General features: G+C 47.0%; 1 protein-coding gene and 1 long non-coding RNA gene across 2 annotated transcripts; one reads left to right on the top strand and one right to left on the bottom strand.

Annotated features, from left to right (window-relative positions):
• The first annotated feature begins 682 nt into the window (after positions 1-682).
• On the top strand, positions 683-2,122 carry LOC121141403. Its single transcript, XR_005878303.1, has 2 exons — positions 683-768; positions 1,669-2,122. It is a non-coding gene; the product is annotated as an uncharacterized LOC121141403 (long non-coding RNA).
• Positions 2,111-27,009, bottom strand: Pola2 (DNA polymerase alpha 2, accessory subunit). The gene is made up of 18 exons (XM_005063967.3): positions 26,611-27,009; positions 24,649-24,773; positions 23,232-23,323; positions 22,692-22,749; positions 19,733-19,839; positions 17,024-17,217; positions 16,369-16,457; positions 14,537-14,692; positions 14,036-14,098; positions 13,331-13,373; positions 10,515-10,639; positions 9,481-9,519; positions 8,548-8,621; positions 5,123-5,231; positions 4,789-4,895; positions 3,783-3,842; positions 3,444-3,570; positions 2,111-2,576 (listed from the first exon to the last, which is right to left on the bottom strand). The coding sequence occupies exons 1-18, from the start codon at positions 26,687-26,689 to the stop codon at positions 2,421-2,423; spliced, it is 1,803 nt and encodes a 600-aa protein (XP_005064024.1). The 5' UTR covers positions 26,690-27,009; the 3' UTR covers positions 2,111-2,420.

Here is a 27,009-nt window from a genome sequence, read left to right as displayed (position 1 = left end):
AGAAGCAGGATACAACGGAGGATCTGAGGACCAGCACCCTGGTGTTGGCCCAGCCCTCCCGGCCCTGGTGACCCTCATGACTCCAGTTCCCTAGCTTTGCTCCTGAGTTCCCACGAGTGGGAGCTATGAGGGGCTTTTGTTCCCCTCAGCAGCTTTGCCCTACCCTCTCAGACAAGGAGCTTGACTCCTAAAGGGTAGTTATGCCTGAAAAGAGAGAGGGTGGCAGTTTCCCTCAGGGAGGGAAGAAAATGCCCTGGGCAGGAGGAGGCAGACTGTTTCTTCAGTTTGCTTTGAGCGCTCGTGTCAAGGGCACGCTGGAGACCAGACCTGGGGAAGATGCCACTAAGGGAAGTTGGAAGGCAGACGGGGCCCTGCCAGCCCATAGCCTCCATCACCAGTACTTCAGTTTCAGGGTCATGTGCCCATGTGCAGGCGCACAGGCGAGCTCTGTGGATGGCAGGTGCTGCAGGAGGCTGGCAATGCAGTTGAAGTGAGGACTAGAAAAGTGAGTTGGCAGTCACTTGGCACCAACTTCCTGATAAGAGTGAAAAGGAGCCTTCTGGAAGCAGAGAGGCTGTCTGCTCTCTGTGTCTTAAATGCCCTCCCACATCATCTCCAGCCTCATTTGATTTGTATCCAGGCAACAGTCCTAGGCTTCCATTGATGCCTAGTGACAGGGAACCCTCACAACCTCCCATTGCCAAGTCTCCACCTCTACCTAAGCCTCCAAACCTTCCTGAGTCTGGAAAGACAGGGGTTCTGTCCACTGTGAGGCATGGATAGGGCACTACTATTCCCCACAAGCCATTAGAAGCAAATGACAATTGCTAAGTGCTACAGCTCCCCAGAGGAGTCTCATGGACTTCCATGATAAGGGCTAAGGGTGGGCAGGCTGCAGGGTGTAGCTAGAGCTTGTTTATCGTGGCCTGGTGGTTTAATCTTCCCAGGCTGTTTCTAAGGCAAGGGAGGGACAAACTGAGAGCTCATGTTTGGCTTGGTTAAAACACAAAAGCGTTTGTGTCAGGCATGCCACTTGAGGCTGACAAGTCACGTTGCAATGTAGACTATTAAGTGTTTCCTGTGGCCAGGTGTGGTGGTGTACACCTTTAATTTCAGCACTTGGGGGGCAGAAGCTGATGGATCTCTGAGCTTGAAGCCAGCCTGGTCTACAGAGTGAGTTCCAGGACAGCCAGGGCTACACAGAGAAACCCTGTCTCAAAACAACAAAAAACAAATAAAAGTTTCCTGTGTTTAGAAGCCAGAGGACAAGGGTTATCAGTTCCCCAAGTTGGAGACTGTTTCTAAATCTTTCCTCAAAGATAATCTTTTTTTTTGAATTTACTATGTTCACCAGGCTGGCCTCAAACTCAGAGAGATCTACTTGCCTCTGCCTTTCTCATGCTGGGATTAAAGACAGCTTCCCAAGCACTTTCACGAAAGGTGAAAGGAAGCAGTTCTCATGGAGGGCAACCTGCTCCTCCATCAGAGGTGGAGCACAGGCTGGCTCTGGGAGGGCCCCTATTTCTGTCAGTCAAAGCTGCTACTCCTCACACTTCCTAGGAAAACAGTTTGGGTTTTCCCATCTTGTCTTTGGCATGCAAGGTAGGACAGCTTGCTTATATTGGGCAGAAATCTGTGACAATTTACCTCTCTGTACTCTTTCCTCAGATGCCAGAACATATGGGCATGGTGATGTCCTGGGAACTGTTCCTGACCGTATCTGAGCTACTGCTGGACCTGGCAGAATAACTGACTAACCAGAGACTACAGCTATGGAAGGGCTCATCAAGGCTGCCTCTTCCAGATGGAGAGGTGGGGCTGAGAGCACAGCATGCGTGTGAGACATGGTATATATGAGACAAAGCACAGGGAGAGCCAGGCAGGCTGCCAGCTGCTTGCTCTACAGCCCAGTTCTGAAGCCAGAGCCCAGTTTCTTCCTCAGCAACTGTAGTCTGGGGACTCTGGGAGGATGCAGGGTAGGGCTGGGAGAGTTCCAAGGGGCTGAACAGAGCCCAGCGTGACCAAAGCTCTGCCTTCTCTGGACATAGGTCAAGTAGACAACATTCCTAGGATACTACTCAGGAAAAAAAAAGTATGAGATTAAAATCAGTTACACTAAAAATTTATATTTATTTCTCTAAATGCCATGTTTGATTCATATAGAAAATCAAAGTTTTCCTGCCTTTCTGGGCAGGTTATCTCCTAAATGGTTCATTTCTGGACACCCTATGTTCCTTCTGAAGCAAGAAGAGAGGCAAGAGGCAAGAGGCATGATTCAGATCAAGGCTCAAGAGCCAGGGGCCCCAGCCCTGCAGCCCTGTCCCTATGGCCAGATCCTTGTCAGGTGCCCCAACAGCTAGGTCACTAGAGGGTCACACCTGGCCTCTTGCCTGTGAGGCCACGTGACCTAGGCTGAAGACTCAGATCCTGACCACCTGCGCAGCCACACTCAGGCCATGCCTGCCCTTACTGTCCATGGCCCTGAGCTGTCTCCTGAGGTAGAGGCGGCCGAAGGTGCCACCCACCTGTCCTTTGGTGAGCCGCCCAGGATTCATACAGACACAGCCAAGGATGTCCTGGGAAAGAAAGGACACAGGGTTTAGTGGCTCTCAACTGGGCATAACAGAGTCAGAATCTTATATGCATTTTAGAAAACAGAAGGACAGCAAGCGTTCAGGCAAATGTGTTCATGTGTAACTACAGGCTCTCCGGGGCAGAATAAGGAATGCAGGGGCCTGGTGGGAGGAGCTCCTACGCTTGGGGACAAAACTGATCCCAATAGGTTTTTGTTTTTCCACGTGAAGAAGATACTTAGGAGGCTGAGGCAGGCCAGTGAGAGCTCCAGGACATGCTGGGCTGTAGAGACCCTGCCTCAAATGCTCCCTCCCTTGAAAAACAGAAAAACCCTCTTTAAGACTGGACTGGAGGGCTGGAGTGATGGCTCAGCTGTTAAAGGCTAGGCTCACAACCAAAAGTATAAGACTGGACTGGAAAATAAAAAATAAAAGACTGGACAGGATCCAGCTTAAAAACAAAAACAACAATAACAACAAAACTGGTGTGGTAGACTCCCTACAAGGGACTCAAGCCTGAGGCGGCTGAGCCTGCAGATCAGATCAAGAGCTCCTGCAAGGCACTGCTGGCTGAGCCCATGGGGAGTCAGATCAGAATTCAGGGGAAGACATGTTCCCAGGTCACTCTGACATGGCCTGAAGTCCTCACTCTGACACCTAGGCTCCACTCAAGTGGTCACATGCTGCTTTTACTGCTTCATCCCACCCACAGACTATTTGTGACATTCCCAACCCCCAACAATCAGCCCGTGTGCTGGCCCCAAGCAGACACCGTCCCATTCAGTAGACACAGGTAGAGTTGAGTGCCAGGAAATCTGGAAGGAAAAGTCAGGTTTTGCTGTCTCTGGAAAAAAGCCAGTTCAAACCTACCTTGACGAAGTACCTCAGCTCTGATGGCACTATGAAGACATCAGGGGTGACCGACATCTGGGCATAGGTATAGAAGTTCTCATAGTCTATGGCCATGTCCTCGTGGGGCGGGTAGAGTGGGTAGTAGCTGCAGAGATGGAAGAAGCTCTAGTAGCAGCGATTCAGGAACCCAGCGAAGGCCCCCACTCTCAGTCTCCACATTCCTGGTACTTATGGGCTGGCCTTCTCTCTTTCATTTGAGGGAACAGAACCCAGTTTTGTCACCATAGGGTAAAATGTGCTGGTGGTCCTGTGAAGCAGTTGATTCAATGACTCTTTGGGGTTGCCTGGCATGCTTACCTTCTCTGTGTCAGGATATGCCTCAGGATTCGGCTGAATCTGTCTGAAGTCCCTGAAGACCTGGAAAGGAAGGGCAGAACCAGGTTTCTCAGTCAGTCCTCTTCAGGAAGGAAGGAGGACTCAAGTCAACTGGAGAGAAGCTAAATAGCAAGGACACAACTGCAGGGGAAGTTTGGAGACAACCCTGCAAGCAGCTGGCTTTTTCCCAGGACAGGGAGGCAGGGCATAGGGCTCAGAAGGAAAGAACTCAGGAATCAGGACATAGGAGGCCTCAGTGCAGAGGCTGGCACCATCTTACACAAGAGGACACACACTCTGCACCACCAAGCCACCCCAAGTGCCACACCCCAGTCAAAGCACACACCCTACTCAACTCCTGGCCCATCCTCCTGGCAAGGAGGGATTGATGGAAGAACCAGCTGCCTAGCCTAGAAGCCAGGCCTGGCAGTGTCCAGTTCTCTGAGGGCCCCACATTCACTATCTGATGAGTCCCTGGTAAGTCTACGGAGAAGACACTTCAGCACTCAGCTCATACATTGGGAAGGTAAAGAAAAAGGGACTAGAGCCAAAAATATGAATTTCATTGCCTGGTGTCTCATGTAGACATAATAGACTTGGTTCTTTGGGGTCTCAGGCATGACAAACTAGTGACAGCAACAAATACATCTATCTGCCTGATGCCTATTACAGAGAAGGAAAAGGTCTAAGTTTATGATCTAAAGTGTGGCTCTCATGACTCCTTGTCAAGACTGTCAAATAGTTGCATGGTGATGGCGCATGCCTTTAATCCTAGCACTCAGGAGGCAGAGGCAGGCGGATTTCTATGAGTTCGAGGCCAGCCTGGCCTACAGAATGGGTTCTAGAACATCCAAGGCTACATATAGAAACCCTGCCTGGAAAATCCAAAACAAACAAACAAACAAACAAAACTGTCAAGTAGCATGATGTGGTGGGGGTCAGGATGTAAGAAGCCAGCTCTCTGTTGTTGACATGGAATGCTTCTTACCTACAGATCTCCTCGGCCCCAATGTGGAACAGCAGGTCCGTGGATGTCAAGCCAAATATCACTCCATTTATGGAGAGGCTGCAGGGCTCTGACACAAACTGCACTCGCTGAAATGAGAAGGCACTGACATGAACATGTGAACAGAACGGCTAGAGTTCCTCCCCACCAAAGCTGGGGGTGGGGTTAAGGTCCAGAGACCACTGAGAAGGACCAACCCATGTACAGCAGCCTACGACCTGTTGGCAATTTAGAAGTCAGGCTCCTGAGAGGGATGCTCTGCCCTCACCCCAGGGCCGTCTTCACCCCATCCACTGCTCACTGGCCAGAGTGGTACCTTTTTGTCCTCTCGAGGCAGCTCAGAGAAGGTAAAAGGCGGCTGTGGGTATACCGGTTCATGTTGTACGTCCCTTAGAGATGGGACAAAGACAAGTTGGGAGCCGGAGCTGCTTTGTCAAAACACAAGCACAAGAGGGACAAGAGGTGAGTCAGCAGAACTGGGCCACAGGCTCAAGGTGTAAGCATGTCCTTCATCCAGCAGTCCTCCAGGGAGACTTGGATGGCATTCCACTCTGACCAGACACTCTCCCAGAACCCTTCGAGGGAAAGGCAACCAACCTGCTGTCACACACACATCCAGCTGGATCTGATGTATATTGTTCAGGACACACGGTCCCTTGCTTTGTCTGGTATCCCACTACAGAGGGAACTCTTGTCTAGAGGGAAAAGGGAGGAAGCTGAGATCTAGAGCTGGGCATGGAAGGCACTCACGCAAGCCCAGCCCTTGGGAAGCCAGAGAGGTGTTGAGTTTGAGGCTAGCTTGAACTACAGAGTGAGATCATATTTAAGGGGGAAGTCTCAGGACTAGAACTGGAGCTTAAGTTTTACTCCACTCTAAAGGGTGTAGGCAGCTTGTGGACAATAAAGTTCTCTGGATGCATGGCTTGGGTGAAATAAGTGAAGCCAGGGAGAGTGAGGCAAACTGGTCAGATCCCGAGGCTGCCCCTCGCACTTCTGAAGATCAAACCAAACCTTTCAGGCAGCAAGGGCTAGGCCAGGTCTACTGGGCACTGAAGACAGAGACTATAGGAGGGACATTCACCTTGCCACTCACACCAGGAAGCAACACTGTTTCTACTTCTCAGCAAACCAATGTGAAAGAAATACTCCACAGCAGAGGCAGCTGTCCCTTTGATGGAGACAGGAGAGTCTCTAGGGTTACAACATGCAGTAGAGAAAAAGAGCTGTGTCTCCACAACCACACAAAAGAGAGAGGGAAAACCTGCTTCTTTGGTTCCCTTCTCTATGCTTGGCAGAGACCCACGGTGAACCAAACGGTGTGAACTGTTGCTGTGAGGGCCTGCCTGGAACCAGCCACCGGCTCTCACTTGCAGCCCTTCATTCTCGTGCTAACTGTGGAACAGGTGAGATTCCCGGAGCTGGCACCAGAGGTAGTTGTAAGCAGCTTAATGTGGGTGCTGGGAGTCAAACTCCAGCCCTCTGTAGGAGTAGCAATAGCTTTTTTTTTCTCTATTCTTTTGTTTTTTAAGACAGGGTTTCTCCGAGTAACAGCCCTGGCTGACCTGGAACTCACTTTGTAGACTAGGATGGTTTCAAACTCACAGAGACCCGTCTGCCTCTGCCTCCCAAGTACTGGGATTAAAGGCCCGTGTCATCACCACCCAGCTGCAGCAATAGTTCTTAACTGCTGAGCCATCTCTCCAGTCCTGCACAGGGACTTTGGACATGTGATCAGATACCAGAGCCTGGCTCATTGTAATAGATCATCATAATCTTGGGAAATGTACTTTGCATATTATTCACAATCTCTTAGACACCAAGTTAGCTGGGGAGTGAGCAGAAAGAAACAACCTATGCTCCAGGTTGCCAGGAATGGAAGTCCGAAGGTACAAAGGACTGAGGTAAAGCTGTCTGTCCTCATGGAACTAGGCTGCTGTTTAGGACCAGCTTCAGGAGAGCAACGGTTAAGGAGGAAACAGCTTTTACTCATGGTTTGGAGCTGGCTATAGGGGGAGGTGCCAGGGAGAAAATTCCAGCTATGTGCAGCATTGCACAACTTCATACATCATACAGTGGGAGGGTCTCACTGCTATCTTTTTTTTTTTTTTGGTTTTTCGAGACAGGGTTTCTCTGTGGCTTTGGAGGCTGTCCTGGAACTAGCTCTTGTAGACCAGGCTGGCCTCGAACTCACAGAGATCGGCCTGCCTCTGCCTCCCAAGTGATGGAATTAAAGGCGTGCGCCACCAACGCCCGGCCTCACTGCTATCTTTTGAGCAGGGAAGTGCATCAGGGCATTCTGCTGCTATAAGGGAGCTCGCTCACATCTGCCGAGTTCTGCTGAGAGTTCAGTGCTTCTCATTTCTGATCCAGCACCATTTATACACAGCTCTGGCAGGGTGGGGCTGTACCCCTGCTTTGCAGCTCACTCTAGCCATAGATGAAAGTGCCTGGTGGCGCTGGGCACTGACTCTCAGAGTAACAATGCTTGGTCTATTCTTTGTTTGTGTCACTGCTATCAATAGCAACATGGGATGAGGAACCAAAATCAGAACCCAACCTCATGTTGGAAGCACCAGCCAGTGCTGGATGCCACTCCAATGCTTGTTCCTGTTTTGGGATGTTAGGGGATTTATCTCCTGAGGTCCTCAGCATTCCCCAGGTTTCCTGAATTCACCTGGGGCCCTAACAGATATGGGGGAAGAGGAAAGGTATATGTAACCTTCCACTTGAGAAGGGAGGGGAGTGGAAGCAGTTGAGGGCTCAAGTCTCCTGCCTCCAGGCCTGATGCCAGCACAAGGTTGTATTACAACTAATCAACCTGAGATCTGTTCTCAGGACAGAGGGCGGAAGGAAGACCTTTAAAAACCACCTTTGTTACAGTTTTGTTTTTAAATTTCAGCCTCAGGAATGTTTGTTTATCATGAGTTCAGCAACAGACAGCAAATCCCAGGAGACCACCCACTACAACATTTTCTTTCTGACCTGGCCCAACCATGGAAAGGCCTGGAGCTGAAGGGCCAGCTTCCTGATGCCTCTCTGCATCCAGCTTTAAACTCTTCCTGAACCCTTGAGGCCCTCACACTCTGGAATCACAGCACTTATGTCAGTCCTGTCTTCCAAACTTTGTTGAGGAATTAGGATCCACCCTCACTGGAGTCTCTCCCACCCACCACTCCAGCCCTTGGCAGCCATCCACCACCACCGGAAGCACTGACTCAGGGAAGGAAGTTGGGCTTACCCCAAAACAGTCCCTTCATGCAGCAAGAGGCTTGGGGCCTCTCAGAATTTCACTGCCAATCAAATGCTTCCCCAGGCCCCCTGGGAATATTCCCATGGAGCAACAGTTTATACAAGGGCAAGTGAGAAAAGGAAGTAAGGAGAAAGAACGAAGGATGAGAGTGTGTGAAGTCTGTCCTTTCAAGTTTGTTTAATCGGGCTTACAAAGATGGCTGTTTACCCACTGAGCACTCAAGTTCAAGGGCCCTATCTGACCTCTAAGTCCAAAAGGACAGGAACCACCATGGCTTTTTTTTTTTTTTTTTTTTTTTTGGTTTTTCGAGACAGGGTTTCTCTGTATTGTTTTGGAGGCTGGCCTCGAACTCACAGAGATCTGCCTGCCTCTGCCTCCCCAGTGCTGGGATTAAAGGTGTGTACCACCAACGCCAAGCGAACCACCATGGCTTTAAGCAGCTTCAGTTTCCTACTGGTATGTCCTGGCAGACCTGCATCTGGAACACTGACCTTCTTGTTCCTTCAATAACTGTTCTCAGGCACTGCTTGAAAACATCTTCAAATGGGCTTGTCAGCTGACAGTTCTGCAAAAAAGGAAGGAGCTGCACTCAGAGAAGTGCCCAGGCCTGAGGGGTGACCCTGAGGGGCTGGGAGTGGACAGAGATGTGACCATGAGAAAGATGGAAGCCAGACACAGGGGCTTGTGCTTTGTATTATCAGCACTCAGGAGGGTGAGACTGCCGTGAGCACCAGGCCAGTCCAGGAGACAGACTGAATTCTAAGCCAGCCCAGTTCTAGTGTAAGACCCTGTTGCAAACAAACAAAACCTGGTGGTGGGTTGGGCTGTCTGTTCATCTGCAGGGAGCTGAGTCTAGATAAGGGAAGAATTAACCTTCTTGCACGCACACTGACGTCTAGGATGAAGACAGCCTTGAAACCTTGTTTATGGAGGTGAAACACCTGGCAACAAAGGCTAGGAGGCTCAGGCCCTCCACCAAGATCCTAGGAAGAACTAACTTATGCACTAAAGGACCTCATGACATGAGCTGCCAGCTTAAGATAGCAGCCACACAAAGGATTTCATAGTACCCCTCTTTTTAGTGAAGTAGCTAGTATGTCTCGTAGGAGACTTTGAGACCAGATAGCCAGACCCACAGCTGAAGCCCATCTGCTTTTGTTACTGTTTTTGTGCCTGAGCAGTAAGTTGGTGTAGGCAAAGGAACCACCTATTTCCAATTCCCTCCCTGGCTTCCAGATGGTCTTGTGTACTGGAGGAATGGAGCTTTCAAATTCAAGGTGTTTTACTGAACACAGCCAGTAACAATGTTTCCCTGGTTGGCCACAGGGTTGATGTAAACCTGCTGCAGACACAGATAAACTCCAGAAGAAGACTGAAAGAGTCTAGGTTGAGAGCAAGTGCCCAGTCCCCCTCCAGGCACTTACCTCCACCTGTTCATGTTTAGCATCCAGGAAAGGTCCAAACTGCAAATGAGCAGAGATGGGGAAACAAAAATACCCAAAGAACAAATCAGAATCTTCCATGTTTGCAAAGGCTTTTGGACAAACTGTCTAAAAGCAGTTTCCTGCCTGGGTTCACTTGTTCCTCCAAGATTGCCTGGAGAGCCTGGGGAGGTAGCAGATGGGCCAAGGAGTCCTGTTCCCTCAGGGGGCTTCCCAGGGCCCTATAACCCCTTGCCCCCAACAACACTAGGCTCTTTTCTGTTTTTTTTTTTTTTTTTTTTTTTACACCTAGTACCAAGATAGAGCAAGAATGCTGCAAAATCAGGATAGAAAGACAATACTCCTGGCCTCTGGACTAAGTGATGGCTATGGAGTATGTGAGTATGTATATACCTCCAGAGGTGCAGATTGAGAATTTAAAAATCCCAGCACTTGGGAAGTAGAGGCAGGCAGATTTCTTTCTTTTTTTTTTTTTGTTTTTACGGGACAGGGTTTCTCTGTTTTGGAGGCTGTCGGTCTAGCCTGGCCTCGAACTCACAGAGATCCGCAGGCCTCTGCCTTCCGAGTGCTGGGATTAAAGGCGTGCGCCCGGCGAGGCAGGCAGATTTCTACAAGTTGGTGCCCAGCCTAGTCTACAGAGTGAGTTCCAGGTCAACTAGGGCTACATAGTGAGACACTGTCTCAAAAAAAAAAAAAAAAAAAAAAAAACCAAAAACAAGGAAAGAATAAAAACAAAACAAAATCTTTGTAAAAGGAGACAGATTGCTGGCGGTGGTGATGCATGCCTTTAATCCCAGCACTCGGGAGGCAGAAGCAGGCAGATCTCTGTGAGTTCAAGATCAACCTGGTCTACAGAACGAGTTCTAGGACAGCCTCCAAAGCCACAGAGAAACCCTGTCTCAACTCTCCCCCCCAAAAGGAAACAGATTGATGTTTCCTAAAAACTTAAAATAGCATTAGAACCCCTTTCTAAGGCTGATTTCATTTCCACCCCGATAGCCTCCCTACACACCTACCAGGATGCAGACATCTGGCCGGTCATGGTTGATGATGGAGATCAGATCAAGCAGGGGGTCGTATGTGATGCTGTCAGAGGTGGTATAAGGCCCACAGGCAACTAAAACCATAGTTTGCTCAAAATCTGAGACAGAAGGCAGTGTAAGGTCATGAGAAGAAAGAACTGATATTGGGTGGAGGAAGAATGAGAGGCCATTGAAGGGAAATGACACAGGATTTGCCACATCAAGTTCCATGAATGCAAGTCTGGGGATTCAAGGTGAGGACCTCATCCCTCCCCATGAACGCTGAACCAAGTAAAAAACACAGGCAGGGAGGAACTTGAGCCATGGAGTGCATCTGGGCAATGTGAGCAGAATGACAGTAAATAATTAAGCAAAGTGACATGAGCTCATGCTGTGCAGAAGTTAGGGATCATCAGGGAATTCAGTGTGGTGGGAGAATGTGGGGGAATTGAGGCCCAGAAGGGCAGGCTCTGTTGGAGGACCAGATACTGGACAAATCTGCTGGGTCCTCAGGCTACCTGGACACTAAAGCTAATAGGCTTGTGCTCCTACCCCAAACTTGGGTTTCCAGCCCTGTCCAGCCTGAGAACTATCTGGATTTGAGTGCTTTGTTTCATTTTCAAAGCGCGTGCCACCACTGCCTGGCCAATAATTTATTTTTATTTTATGCACATTGGTGTTTTGCCTGCATGTGTGTCTATGTGAGGGTGTCAGATTTTGAGTTACAGACAGTTGTTAGTTGCCATGTGGGTGCTAGGAATCGAATCTGGGTCCTCTGGAAGAGCAGTTAGTAGCTTTTAGCTGCTGAGTCCTCTCTCTAGCTCCCTGGATTTGAGATTTTAAAGTCAGTCTGAACTAGTTTCTGTGGCTTATACAACAAACCTCCGAAATCCCCCAAATTTTCTAATATGTAGCATTATTTTCCTATTGGTTTTGTATTTCAGGAATTGGAGAGATGGCTCAGCAGCTAAGAGTGTTGGCTGCTGTCCATGGGGACCCAAGTTTGGTTCACAGCACCCACATCAGGCAGACTACAACTACCTATAACTGTTGCCCCAGGCATCTGACACCCTCTTCTGGCCTCCATAGTGAACATAACCATACGCAACACACATAAAAACAAACAAAAATCTTAAAACAATAAATAAAACAATGAATTACTCCAAACTTGGTAGCTAAAGCAATTTACTATCTTACAGTTCTGGACACTGTAAGTCCAGAAGTCAAGGTGTCAGCAGGGCTGTGACTTATCTGGAGGCTGCCCGTGCTCCATCTTTAAAGTCAGGAGCCTAACGTTTCTGTTCCTGACTCTGATCCTTTTGCCACCCATGTTCAGAAGGACCCATGTGGTTGCACTCAGCCCACCTGTATAATTCCATCCAAAAGACTCATTATACAGACCAAGCTTGACTTGAACTTACAAAGCCTCTGCCTCCTAAATACTAATGGTGCATACTACCATGCCATCCAGACCATACAAAGTAACATATTCACAGCCCTATAGGATCATGGAAGTGATATTCAGTCTACCACAGGACTGAGACCAGGACGGATCTACCTTAGACCCCCACACAGATAGTTTCTGAGGCTGTAAGAATAATGTCCTGAGCTGATTCCAGGTCATCTCCAAGAATGACTTCACACACCACCAATGTGTGTAGGGCACTAGCAATATGCCAGCCAGCATTGACATTTATTGAAAATATTTACTGGTGTCTGTTCTATTTTGCTTACAAAAATGCTTAGAAATACTTTCCTTTTAGCTGGGCGGTGGTGGCACACGCCTTTAATCCCAGCACTTGGGAGGCAGAGGCAGGCGGATCTCTGTGAGTTCGAGGCCAGCCTGGTCTACAGAGTGAGTTCTAGGACAGCCTCCAAAGCCACAGAGAAACCCTGTCTCGAAAACCCCCCCTCAAAAACAAATAAATATAATCTTGCTCCCCCCACCCAGTCACTTGTTCTTCAATTCTTCTTCCTGCTCCTTTTTTTTTCCCTCTCAAGAAAGAGTTTCTCTATGTATCCCTGGCTGTCCTGGAACTCACTCTGTAGACCAGGCTTGCCTTGAACTCACAGAGATCTGCCTGTCTTTTTCTCCCGAGTGGGGGATTAAAGGTATGTGCCACCACTGTCCAGCTCTCTCTCTTTTTTTTTAAAGACAGAGTCTTACTATGTAGCCTTGGCTGGCCTGAAACTCCCTATGGAGATCAGGCTGGACTTGAATGCAGAGATCCATCTGTTTCTGCCTTTCAGTTACTGGGATAAAAGGTGTGCACTAGCATGCTTGGCCAGAAACTATTTTTTAAAATTACACCCTTATTGTGGAATAACTATAGAATTGCACAAACTTGCAGAGAGCACAGAATTCTGCATTTTCTGGGAGCCCTCTAACATTAACATTTCCTATAACACAGTACATTTGCTGGAATTAACAATGGTGTGTTACTGCTGACTAAACTAGGTTTTTCCAACAGTGTTCCTTTCTCCTCCAGGATTCCATATGGGGACACCCTGTTTGGGTTATAACATATACATCATTTCCCTTTTTCAAGTACCCTTCCCACAAAACAGTAGCCCGGATTACAGGTGTTCACTTTGTTACCAACACAGCCCAGAATGCCACTATCAGTGTTCAGGAGGTTCAGATCCACTAGTGGCTCTTGAAGAAAGGGCCTGTAAGCCCACTGATTAGTGGTGTCTTTACTGTTCTGCATGTCACGCCCATACAGTGGGCTTGAGCCTGGGCAACTAAAGTCTGGGACTTTGTCTATCACCCCCATTGTTAGCAAGAAAAAATTTGAACCAAAACTCACCTGCATCGTCTTCAGTGGGCTGATAGAATGGAAGCGGCACACCCTGAAACAGAAGAGGGCTCAGCTGCACTCTTGTCCACCACTGCGTGTTTGCAGGTATGCAGTGGGAGAAGTGATGACAGAGGCCGTCTCTGCCTTGCTCTTGGGAGTTATAGGGAGAGCCAGATTCTGCCATTCTTGTAAATAGCTCACTATTTAGAAAATAGTGACTAAGCAGAGCAGGCAATGGGAAAACACAAAACACTTGGCCATCTCAAGTAAAGTGGGTGCCAAACCATTGCCATGTAGGGCAAGGATGGAAGGGAAAGGAGTCCACCTACTTTGTCGGCATCCATGGAAATCTCTCGAGGACCACAGTGGAGAGATAACTATAAACTACAACTTGAGGCTAAACTTGACTGCAGCCATTTCTGTAAATGAAGTTTTAACGGGACTTCCTTACAGTCATTTGTTCATGAGTGGCCTATGGCTGCACTGGCACTATAATGATAAGACACGTGTGGTCTTACAGCCTTTTATAAAACATCTGCTGCTTTGTCCTCTGGAGGAAAGTTTACTAACTTACAGCTTGGAGGTGGGTTCCAACCCTAGAAACAGAAACTACTAAGAAACATACAGAGACTGAGAAAAAGCAGTTCCTTGTACCAGAACTGCACATATTGAGGCTGGAGCAAATATGGTGTGGTGGAGGGGCCCATCCTGTACCTCATAGAGTTTGGTGGCAGTAAGTCTCCTACCAGTGGTGTTGAATCCTTCCATAATTACAACCTGAAAGACAAGAAACACAAGACAGCTAAATAGGAGAGATAAATGAGAAGTCTGGATAAACAACCTTTGGTAATTATAAACTTAGGGCATTCTCCAGAAAACAAATGAAGGGGGCTAGATCAGTTACAATTATGCTCTACACAAATGACCCAATTCTCATGACAATCCCATGAGGTAAGAATTTTTATTTCATTTTGTGGATGAAGACACCCTGGCCTCGAAGGTCAAGTGTGCCCACAGCCACACATCTCATGAGGTAGAGCTAAGATCTGAACCTGGGCAGTTGGATCCAGAGCTAAGGTTGGAGCAAGGAGAAAAAACAGTTCCTAAAACAGTGGACCTCTACAACCCGACCTCATGCACCCGGGACGGAAACCAAGAAATAGTTGCCCACTGCATGCTCTCAGGTCTGCATCCCAGAAGGTTCCACAGTCTCACCTGTCCAGGAAACAGAGAATATTCCTTGAGGTCAGATAAATCCACTGGAATCTGTGTGCCCGAGGAATGTTCCCGGTCTCCCTCAAGAATCACTGACTTGCTGTTCAGCTTCCCATTGCTGTCACAGCCAATCTGGCCCAGCAGGATGACAGGCTCCTACCAAAGAGTGCAACATAAGAATGACGGCACAGCGAAACCCCAAATAGCATCTGCTTTGGGAGGTGATCACAGCATCACCACTAAAAGGGTAAGGACCCTTCAAGGGTGTCTAGTCCACCTCCTGCCTATCAGGTGTGCATTGAGAGGCTGCCAAAGTGTGAGCACTGTCAGTCTGGGAATCCCCCCAAGCCCTGTAGCCCACAGCACTTCTGGAAAACCACAACTATTAATAGATCACATTGACTGAGTCTGCCACACACTGTTCACAGCTGACATGTATTAACTCTTTCAACCTTCCCGACCACTCTAAAATAGATATGGCACCTAGCAACAAGCGGCAGAACCATATGATAATTTTCATTAAGGTCAAACAATAGTGAAGCCTAGACCCAAAGGCCAGAAGTTGGCTCCAGAGCCAAATCCTCAGCTGTGCTCCAGTAGCTCCTGGTACCTGCATGCCCCTGCCTCCCCACAGGGTTTTGCTACGTAACAGTATATCCTTGAACTCTCAATCCTTCCACCTTGAGCTCTCAAGGGCCCAGATACCACGTGGGACATCACATTACCACTTCCACAGGAAGTTCTTCATAGACGGAACTGAAATCTTTCCTAGAGGCTTCCTGTGTAGGCTTCCACTCTTGGGAAAAAACGGAGTACATCTACTCTCTCTCTCATGTGAGGCCCTGCCCCCATACTTCCTTTTAATTTTTTCAAAACTTCCTGCAAGACAAAGTTATTTTTCTTTTCTTTTCTTTGACACAGGGTTTCTCTGTATAACAGTCCTGGCTGTCCTGGAACTTGCTTGGTAGACCAGGCTGGCCTCAAACTCACAGAGATCCACCTGCCTTTGCCTCCCAAGTCCTGGGATTAAAGGTATGCACCACCACCGCCCCACTAAGAACAAAGTTTTATGAATGGTAGCTTTTCCCTGGAAGCAAACAGAGGACAAATGCACATTCAAGGATTATTTATACAAGACACATCTTCTCTTAGATTAGCAATGTTCCAGAGAAAGTACCCACACCAGAATTAAAGCATGATGTAATTCTAGATGCCGGAGGCAGGCACCGATCTGCTTTAGTGCTCAAACTGAAGGAATGGTCCAGGCAATGAGAGAATTCCCAGCCTGAGGCTCTCACCTTGCAAACTCAGACACTTCTACCTGCAGGGGCTCTCCAGAGACACTCTCCACCACGACAAAACAAGGTTTCAACCTTTTCTTCTGTGTAAGCCCCAGTCCATGAGGGAGGAAAGAAAGTCTGGGACACAGCCAGGGAGCACTTGTCTTTTTTAAGAGAGACCCATTTTTGTTTTTCGAGACAGGGTTTCTCTGTGGCTTTGGAGGCTGTCCTGGAACTAGTTCTTATAGACCAGGCTGGCCTCGAACTCACAGAGATCGGCCTGCCTCTGCCTCCCAAGTGATGGAATTAAAGGCGTGCGCCACCAGCGCCCCGCAGAGGGACCCATTTTTATCAGAGCTAACTAAACTGGTGTTGAACTAGAACACTGGTGAGTGGAAAAGGGTTTCTTCACGGACTTCCGAGAGTAGTAATAATTTATACTGGGAGTGGCAGTGCACACCTTTAATCCCAGCACTGGGGAGGGAGGCAGAGGCTGGAAGGTTTCTCAGTTCAGTAGTGGTAATTAGCGAGAACTCTTCCAATGACTCTTACTTGTGCTGGTTCTAGAAGAGGAGTAAAAGCCTCAATCTTGTAATGTTCCTTCAGTTCGCTGCCAAGCTCTTCTATCTTACAGGTCAGAACTGCAATTCAAAGGTGACAGGGTGCTGTCAGTAAGACAATCCACTCAGCAAGAAAAGACAGAGCACACTGTTCAGCATGCCAGTCATTCTATAGGACTGAGAAACATGGACATCTGCCCAGTCTGAACCCCAGGCTTCAGTGCATCTTATGACACAATGAATAGTCTGGTTTGCCACTGGGCCTCTGGAGCTCACACGGCATAGTCCAGAGCATCATCAAGAAACCCACCCTCACTAGACTGCAGGGAACTCAAGAACAACCTGTGACAGTTTTCAAGGAAGCAGTTGTGAGTGTTCATAACGCAAGAGCTGACCGCCTTCACAGCTCATGTTCCATTACTAGGATGGCTGTGTACTTGTCTTCAGTGAAGTGACATGACTTGGGAAATTACAGCATCACCCAGTGTCCTTCCCCTCACTGAAAGAGCACCCATAAAGACACTGACTAACTTCTGGATTCAGAAGCCAGGTAACTGTTCCACCAGTGAGTCAGGCTTTGTTACTCACTTCTCTCAGTCCTTCTATGGGCTTTAAACCCAACGCCTTTCCAAGAGGAAAGCAGTTACCTTCACGAACATCTGAGAGCTGCTGAAACATGGACTTGTAGCTGCTCGTGAGTGGCTCTGGGTACCCTATGACCTTCAGGCTGATGCCTGCAGAGCTTCCTCTCCCAGACCAGGACACGCCCTGTGCTGAGCCAAAGGTGGTGACCACTTCTCCTCGGTTGGTTCTGGAGCTGTATTTCTGGGAGGGGGCAGCACTGACAGGAAGCAGAACAGATTAGTATCACGGTGTCTGTGGCTGCCTGAGAAAGGAACATGAGGAGGCTAGGCTTGGGAGGCCTGCAGAAAAAGCAAATGGTCTTACAGATCTAATCAACATGGAGATGCCAGAGTATTCTGACCTTTCAGGAATTTCGAGAATGAGGCACCGAGGAACACCAGAATACAAAAAGTTTAGAAATTTAAAGACAAAAACATATAAAAAGATTGCTATTTTTCTCTATCAAAATTAAATGGAGCAAAACACAACGCACTCTGAACTGACTGGACTGCAAGTTTCAACTACTCTCTTTTCTTCTCGTGAGCCATCCACAGTTACAGCCCATCATTTGACCCTGAAACAGTGACGGAGGTCAGAGATTGCTGAGCAAACGCAAAAACCTACAATGCAGTTGAAACCAGGTATGGTGGCATACATCTGCAATCCTAGCACTCAAGAAGCAAAGGCAGCATAGGAACCACAAGGCCATCCTCAGCCAGGTTTGAGGACAGCCTATGGTACATAAGACCCTATCTCAAAAGAAAAAACAAAAAACAAACAAAAAGCCCCCCAAACAAACAAAGAACTCAGTACAGTTAGTTCAAAGAACAAATAACACTAAAATAAAAGTTCAACAAAATGAATGAACCTTTCCCTTGCCTCTGTGGAGGTGGAAATGCAATGAATGAACAGTTAAAAGGGAGCGAGCACCCTAACCCTACCCCAAGACTGCACTGTCCACTCTGACCGGTAAACTAGAGTGGTAAATTCAACAATAGCTGGATGTTGCTCATCTGCTTGGAAGCTTCTAATCTTCCTGCTGTAAAGACTGTTTATGGAGAGGTCTAGAGACACGCTACACTCAGCACACTAAAACTCTGTAGAAACTCACTTTACAAGGGGCATGGTCCCAATTGTTGACATCTGTTCTTTTCAGACAAGCTACAGAAAATTAGCTCAACTAATTATCTTTATCTCCAGGACTGCTTCTACCTAAGTAATTTATAGGCTACTTTTCATAAATTATAAAATGAGTTTCTGATGTCAGCTTTCTTGGTGCACACTAAAAAATGATCAGGCGGGGAAGTCACCAGCTTCTCTGGACTCCACCCATGAAAGGGCATGTGTCACAGCAGCCCTCTAGGGTCATCAGACACTCAGAGGGAACAACTATAAACATGGCCACAGAAATAGACCTAAGGAACTTCCTGCTTACCCCCACAATGGCTCTGCAACAACTTATCTGAACCCTCTTAGGTTTCAGAGATGCTCTTTTAAGTCTACAATGTTGACTTTGGAAAGCAGTTTTGAGATCTCGCCAAACAAGGTGGAGCACAGTAAAACCAAACTATCCTTCAGGATCCAAAACAACCTATGGTCAATAGCCATGGAGCCTTCAGTTACTGCCTCTCTGCTTTTAAGATCTGTAGCAGTGGTGATACACGCCTTTAGTCTCAGCACTCTGGAGGCAGAGGCAGGTGGATCTCTGTGAGTTGGAGGCCACTCTGGTCTACAGAGTGAGTTCCAAGACAGCCTCCAAAGCTGTCAAGAGAAACCCTCTTGAACTGCCCCACACACACACACAAAAGAAGGAAAGATCTGTATCCTATGTGCACTGAGGATATTGCCTGCGTGGATGTATGCACACCATCTGTGTGCTTGGTACCTGCAGAGGTAGAGAGTTTATGGATCCCATGGAACTGGAGTTACAAATGGCTGTGGAGACACAATGTGGATGCTAAGAACCAAACTTACGCTCTGTTTAAGAGCCAGTCAGTGTTTTAACTGCTGAGCCATCTCTCTAGCCCGTCAATGACTCTCTAAAGTGACAGAACTGAGAAACCTACACTCTGGTTGGTTTAGAAGGATCAAGAGGTTGGTAGCTCCCTAAATGGCCAAAATGTTGTTCCTGAGCCCCATGCTGATGTGACACATCTCTCTAACGGGAGACCTATCATTTATGGATTTCAGAGTCGCACATGATCTCTGTACATTTATGTATAATGGTGGCAGCCATGAGGAAGTATCAATTAAACCTCTGCAGGAGAAGATTCAGTGATGAGAAAACACTCAGAAGCCAGCTGTCACTGAGCATGGGATGAACAGGTTATGCAATGCTGTGAACAAAGGTGCATACTTTTCCTTTAAAAAATACTTCAGATTACAAAAAGAAACCCAAGTAAACGCAAACGAGTAGGAGCAGGTGAGAGCCTATTTGTCTTGACTGACCAGACGTTGCAGACGCCTGGGCTTCTGAATAGCCAGGCTGTTTTCAATAGGAGATATCAGTTCCTGATCTAGGAAATGAGCCCTAGAGAAGTGGGTGGAAAGCAAGTCTCCTCAATTACTGCACAAAACAGTAATTTTCCACAAGGCAGAGAACCACAGGCTTCCCAGCCAGCGCTCGGTAGATGGCCCACTCCTTTGTGGGTTAATAAGTTACTTGCAGTTCGCCTTGTCAGCAGAGAAAGAGGCGCGGCTTTCTTGGCCCTTGGATCGATCGTGATACATACCTTGGGGAGAAACTTGATGGTGAGAGAAGCTGATGTGGACTACGAGTAGAGACACTCCTTTTTGTTAGGGGGGTTTCTGGGGTGCTGCTAGCTCGCTTATGGGGACCCTAGAAACAAGATGAAAAACGAAATCCCAGTCACTGTGGCTTCAAGTTGCTAAGTAGGTGTAGAGCCGATGCACTCCCTTAGAAAAGACCAAGAGGCGCACACAGTAAAGGATACAGCTGCGGCCCTCGGGAGCCATCTGCAGCAGTGACCACATAACCTTCAACAGTAACCCATAGCCAAGGGCCCCATCTGCATTCTCAAGGCTGCCATGAAAGATGGTCGGCCCTGCCCCCTGACCTGTCAGCTCGCACGCACGTCTCCATCCCCACTGCTTTCTGCTTTTAGGAAACACCCGAGTTTGGCAATACATAACTTTGACCTGTGTTCACACATTCTCCAGAGAAGGGATGGGACCATGTTACACTTCTTTTGGCCAAGTCTACCACACATTTTCCAAATTAAAGTCTGGAATAACTCCAGGCAGATAAGGTAGTTGAGCTCATACTTGGAGAGAGTAGTCAGTAAACACCTCACTAATGGTTGCAGCTGGGTTTTTTTTTTTTTTGGTTTTGTTTTCCTTTTTTAGTTGTTCATTTCTTCTTTTTTTTTTGTGCTCATCAATAAGAAGGCAAAGTGCAGAATAAAGGATGAAACACAATCACAGGACCTAACATTCTCTAAAGCCTCGGAAAATGGGATGTTAACAGGAAAGACTTGTCCAGTCCAAGGGCTCCAAGCTTACATGCAGAAACTTTTCTGACACAAGGGCTCCTCCTGCTGGTCATTTGAAGAAATGCCATCAAGTTATCAATTGGTAGGCTGTGGAACCCAAGGTGAGAACACTCAGAACCATTAACTAAGACAGGCATGATGGTTCATACTTGAAATCCTAGCCTTTGGGAAGCTTCAGTGCAAAGATTACCAACGTCCAGGCCAGCTTGGGCTACAGAGTGAGATCCTGACTCAAAAAACAAACCAAACCAAAAAACAAAACACCAAAAAAAAAAAAAAAAAAAAACCAAACCAAAAAAACTAAGCTTTATCAGAAATTAGACTTCCAAATATTTGTGGTTTTATTTTATTTATATGCTTATATGTGAGCTTGTGCATGCAGGTGAAGGTGCCTGGGGAGGTTGGAAGAGGCATCAGAACCCCTGCAGCTCAAGTACACACAGCTGTGGACCCACACACTGATGCGGGTCCTCTGCAAGAACTAACGAGACAGCTCTCCAGCCTGTGCTGTCTTTTTGCCCGAGACAGACTCAGGTATTAAAGGCCACAATGGCCTTGACCCCACTGTAGCTGAGGCTATCTTTCAACTCCTGAACTGCCTGCCTCCTTCTCACAAGTACTAGGATTACAGCTGTGAGCCACCACACCTGGCGTATGCACTCGATTTTAAAAGTTAATTTCTCTATTTTTACTCATTTACTCACTGAGCCCTCTCACTGGCCCTCTAAAATAGTCACTACATGTATTGTATGACCCTCTAAAGTAACTTTTTTTTTACACTGTCTCTCTGGAGATCCTACCTGTGCCTCCTGAGTCCTGGAATTAAAGGTGTGCACCACCACTGCCCAGCTAGGGTAACTTTTAACTTATATATTTAGTTGAAAAATATTAAGATACAATTAAGGAATATTCAAGAATGGTTATTTTAGCCAGGGCTACATAGCAAAACCCTGTCTTGAAAAACCAAAATGAAAAAAAAAATCCTAATTTAAAAATAAAGTTTAGCTAGGAGTTAGTGTCACATGCCTTTAATCTCAGCACTTCGGAGGCAGAGGCAGGTGGATCTCTGAGTTCAAGGCCAGCCTGGTCTACAGAGCAAGTTCCAGGACAGCCTCCAAAACAATACAGAGAAACCCTGTCTCGAAAAAAACCATAAAGTTTACAGAATTTTACACACCAATTTTTAAATTCTATATGCACTTTCCATAACCAGTACAATCTTTTATCCTTAGTCCTGTTTTCTGACTGAATTCATGAATAATTTCTATGTCTCTTTCTCTATTGCTAGATTATAGCTCATTTTTAATTTCTTAAGGTTATAAATAATGTTATGATGTACCTCATCATGCATATAGCTTTTTCCATGATTTGGATCATTTCCTTAGATATTCTTAGGGGGTTGCTGAGAATGGACTCCAGTGCCTTGTACATGCTAAACATGTACCCTGGGGCTATACTCCTAGTTCTCAGGAGATGTTTCACTAGGAAGAATGAGTAAGATGAAGGATAAACATGACTTTGGGGTTTTGACACATTTTCTCCAGCTATTTTCCAAAAAGCTTCCTCCAATACACTAATTCTACAGCTGTCATGGAACAGGCCCTAGGGAAAGAACAGTGAATAAAGCAGTGTCCAGGATCTGAGAGCTCCTGTAATGGAGTGAGATGGAACAGAATTAAGGTCCATGGTAAAAGAATGCAAGAGAAAGGATACAGGAGAGGAAGCTGCTACTTTGGACAGGTTAGTTCCCCCTGACAAGAGGTCACAAAGAGAGTGTATGTTTGGTATGCAAGAAAACCAGTGTGGCAGGAGTGGGAGACAGGACTGAGATGGAATCACACATATTATTCAGACTGTGAACCTTAGTAGGGAAACTGAAAATCATAGGGAGTTGGGAACTTTCTTTGGTGAGACCAGGCTGTCCTAGAACTCACAGAGATCTACCTGCCTTTGCCTCCCAAGTGCTGGGTTTAAAGGTGTGCACTATCAAGCCCAGCTTTGTGGGTTTTTTTGGTTTTTCGAGACAAGGTTTCTCTGTATTGTTTTGGAGGCTATCCTGGAACTCAGAGATCCGCCTGCCTCTGCCTCCCAAGTGCTGGGATTAAAGGTGTTCAACACCAACACCTGGCCTTGTGGTATGTTTTTAAGAATGTTACTTTAGAATAATTTCCATGTTCACCTTAGAGGGTGTTGTATAAGAGTTCAAAAGGGTCTCCTCTTCTTCCTCCACTTCAATCCTGAAAACACTGGTCAAGGAGAGCAATTACATGAGATTAATTGAGAAACTGCTTTTTCTTTTTCTTTTTTTAAAATATTTTATTTATTTATTATGTATACAATTTTCTGCATGCCAGCAGAGGGCACCAGATCTCATTCAAGGTGATCGTGAGCCACCATGTAGTTGCCGGGAATTGAACTCAGGATCTCTGGAAGAACAGTGCTCTTAACCTCTGAGCCATCTCTCCAGCCCCCAAGAAACTGCTTTTTCAAGACCAGTTTCTCTTTGTAGCCTTGGCTGTCCTGGAACTCACTCTGTAGTCCAGGCTGGCCTCGAACTCACAGAGATCCACCTGCTTCTATCTCCCAAGTGCTGGGATTAAAGGTGTGTGCCACCACTGCCTGGCTGAATATTAGTTATTTTTAAAGATTTGTTTTTAAATTATATATACAAAATACATATATGTGGCCTAGTGCAAAGACCTTCTGCATAAAAGGATACAGCTCTTGTATAGAAACAATGTCTCTGGTTCCTGCATGCCCACTGTCTTTGGAGGCATTGTGCCAGGCTTTGGATAATTTTTTGTTTAGAACCTGAAGAAGGAATAGAAGCAGATGGTGAATATATTATCTCATAGTCTGATAATAGGGAGGGCATTTCCCATTGGAAGTAATAACAGGCATTCAAAATATAAGCAAAGAAGAGTTAGGATATAGCACTGGTAGAGCACTTGCCAGGCGTGCAAGAGGCCCTGGGTTCAATTTCAGCATCACCCCACCCCCACAGAGTCAAAGATAAGCAACTACTCCAAAAGTGTTAAGTAGCACATTAGTACACATATTTAACACTGGGAGACAGAAACAGGTGGGTATGTGGGTTAAAGGCCAGCCTGGTCTACATAGTGAGACAATGTCTTTAGAAAAACAAAAACATGACAGGCTGGGCATGGTGGATGTCATGTCTATCATCCTAGCATTTGGGAGACAGAAGGATCATCCACCCCCCAACACACACAGTGAAAATAAAAGCTTCTCCCACAGGAGTTAGAGAGATGGCTCAGAGGTTAAGAAGACACACCACTCTTCTAGAAGATCTAAGTTCCATTCCCAGCACCCACATCAAGCGGCTCACAACAGACTAACTCCAGGTCTAGGCGATCTGACACCTCTTGCCTCTACAGGCACCTTCACTCATGCACATATACACATAATTAGAATAATAATAAAAATAAATAAAATAAAAAGCTTTCCCAGTAACTGTCTGCTGACAACACATAATCCTAATAATAATTCTCTTTCACACCTGCCATCTACCAGGAAGTTTCAGGTGCTTCACATGCAACCTATTTAATTTTTACAACCATCATTAAAAACACAGTTATCAGAACTTGACAGAAGAAAAAAAAACACAAAACCAAGGCTCAGAAATAGTAAGTAGGGGCCCAGTGATACGATTCAGTGGGCAAAGGCACTTTCTGCTAAGCCTAATGGCATGAATTTGAACCCCAGAGCCCACTTACTAGAAGGAGAGAATCAACTTTTCCTTTTCAAGATAGGGTGTCACTATGTAGCCCTGGATGACTGTCCTGACACTCGACATATAGACCAGGCTGGCCTCAAACTCAGAGATCCAACTGCCTCTGCCTCTCTTAAAGGTGTGTGCCACCACCATTTCACAACCAACAACCGTTTTTCATGGCTGTCCTCTAAGCACTGTAGCACAGGTGTGCAAACGCACGTGCACACCATAAATGAATGCACAAAGTTGAAAGACACTATGCTAGAAAGACGAAGAAGGGAGGAAAGGAAGTAGAAGACCAAGCTCACACTGGGACCAGAGTCAGACTCCAGAGCCTGCATCTTTTCATATTGCACACCTCCATGCAGCAGAACATCAGTTAGCTCACATTTGCTCTCACCTCGTGTTCAAAAGAGTTCAGGATCTCTGCAGTCAGGCACATTTTCCCTGTGCTGGTGCAGAAGGCAATAAGCTCGCTTACCATTCCCTCCTCAGTCTGTCTGTACAGAACACACAGTTCTGCCACTGTGGGGAGAGAAACCAGGTGAGGAAAAACTTAGTTCATTTCTTTCTTTTTTATTTTTTTAAAAGATGTACTTATTATGTATACAGTATTATGCCAGCATGCTCTCATTACAGATGGTTGTGAGCCACCATGTGGTTGCTGGGAATTGAACTCAGGACCTCTGGAAGAGCAGCCAGTGCTCTTAACCTCCCAGCCACCTCTCCAGTCCTTCGTGTTCACTTCTTTTTGCTTTCATACTGAGGTGAAGCAATCCCCTGATGTCCAGTCACTGCTTATTCATAGGCCCTGGGAACAGCAGTGAACAAAACCAAGGCGTTTTTTGTTCTTATTCACAGGAAGCTCACACTGAGAGGAAGACAGGACAGGAAAGTATATGGTACCATAGATGCTCAAAGATGAGATGCAGAAAAATGAAGTGGGGGGGAGGGTCAGAGAGCTAAGGAGGAGCCTGGTAGTTTGCACATGAGGGGCCAGGAAGAGGCCTCAGCAGGTAAAGTGCTCGCCACACAAGCGTGAAGACAGGAGCACAGCGAGCACGGCGGCACGTCTCTACATCCCAGTGTGTGGATGGCAGCGGGGAATGCCTGGAGCAAGCTAACCAGCCAGGCTGAGTGATCAAGGAGTGAAGGTAACCAGCAGGAAGTGATTCTGGTTCTAAGTCCTGGCCGTTCACAGGGAGATGAAAGTGAATCTTCAAAGGCTGAGAAGTGGTGGTGAGAAAACCCAAAGGAAACCCAGGCTTGGTGCCAGCTCCTGAGGGTGCCCAAGCAGCAATAACTCTAGCTCCAGAGGCTGGCTCCCTCTTCTGGCCTTTGTGGGCTCTGCATGCGAGTGCTGCGTTTGTATACACACTCATTCACATAAAAATAATCGTAGCACTCAGGAGGCAGAGGTAGTTGATCTCTGCTACTTTGAGACCAGCCTGGTCTGCAAAAACGGGCCCTATTTCAAGAAAACTTTAAAAGAAAGAACAGATTGTTTTTAAGTCTTCACAAGGACTTGGAGTATGTCAGTCTCCATGAAGAAATGCATTACCAATTATTAATCGTGTTTACATTCTGCTTCTTTTTTTTTTTTAACCTTTAAAAGAAAAGCAGACAGATCTCACTGTTTAATCCCTAGCTGGCTTTTAATTCTCTGTGATCCTCCTGGCTTCAGTCAGCCAAGGGCTGGGATAACAGACAAGCCCACTTTCACTACGGTTTTATTTCCTAAAACTGAAAGTTAAAGTACTGATGAGTGGTTACAGCAAGGGTACACACAGTGCTATTCTGAACCTGACACACATTTTCCAAGAGATGCGTGATTTAAATCTTCACCATTAGACTCCATGGACCAGTATGATGAGGCACTGGACTCCAGAGCAAGAGCCTGGGGTTGGCACACAGCGTAGACAATTGATTCTCCTTGCCTGTGTTCCTTCATCTATAAAGAGAGGGAGCCAATAAGCTCCCTGAAGTTTCTTTCAAAGCAAAGACAAATTATTAGGAATCCACCTCGAGAAATTCCTATTTGCACAGACCACTAAAACTATAATGAGCCAGGCAGGGCGGTGCACACCTTTAATATCCCAGCAGGTGATCTCTGTGAGTTCGAGACCAGCTCAGTGGTCTACATAGTGAGTTCTATGACAGCCAGGGCTCCTTAGCAAGACCGTGTCTTTAAAAATACAACTCTGATGAGAAAAGTCATAGAGCAACAGATGACTGACTAGGCATGAGCTGCAAACAGTCCCGATGTCTCCTTTTGACCATGTCACCTGTTGCTTGATCAGGACCCAAGCAACACCCACGAGCATACGGAACTTGGAAGGGACCCTCTCGGTTCGGGACTCACGTTTCTCCATCAGGGAGTCCTCGCAGTCCAAGCCGAAGATTTGTAGCTCCTCCGCCAGCTGCTGGGTGGACACGGCCATGATGACCCCGGGGGACCGGGCGCCTGCCGCCGGGCTCCTACCTCAGCTCGTCTGCTCCGCAGAGGCTTATCCTTTCGCTTTGGGGGAAAGTGACGCGCCACGAGAGACCAACTGGCCTAAGTCCTCAGAAGACCCTACCTTCAGGTCACAGAGAGATACGTCAACAACAACAAAAACTCGAAAGGTCTGGATCCGCAGAGAAAACTTGCTTCCGAAGCTACCGCTTAGCTTCTCAGCGAGGAGCACAGTCAGGAAAAACCCGCCAAACGCTTTGCTGGGCGCGCGCTTGCGCGAGGACCGATCAACATGGCCCTCCCCGC

This window comes from Mesocricetus auratus, unplaced genomic scaffold (genome assembly GCF_017639785.1).
Source record: "Mesocricetus auratus isolate SY011 unplaced genomic scaffold, BCM_Maur_2.0 Super-Scaffold_4256, whole genome shotgun sequence".
Taxonomy (NCBI): domain Eukaryota; kingdom Metazoa; phylum Chordata; class Mammalia; order Rodentia; family Cricetidae; genus Mesocricetus; species Mesocricetus auratus.
Note: the sequence above shows the minus strand (reverse complement) of the source record. Positions and strands in the feature narration are given on the sequence as shown.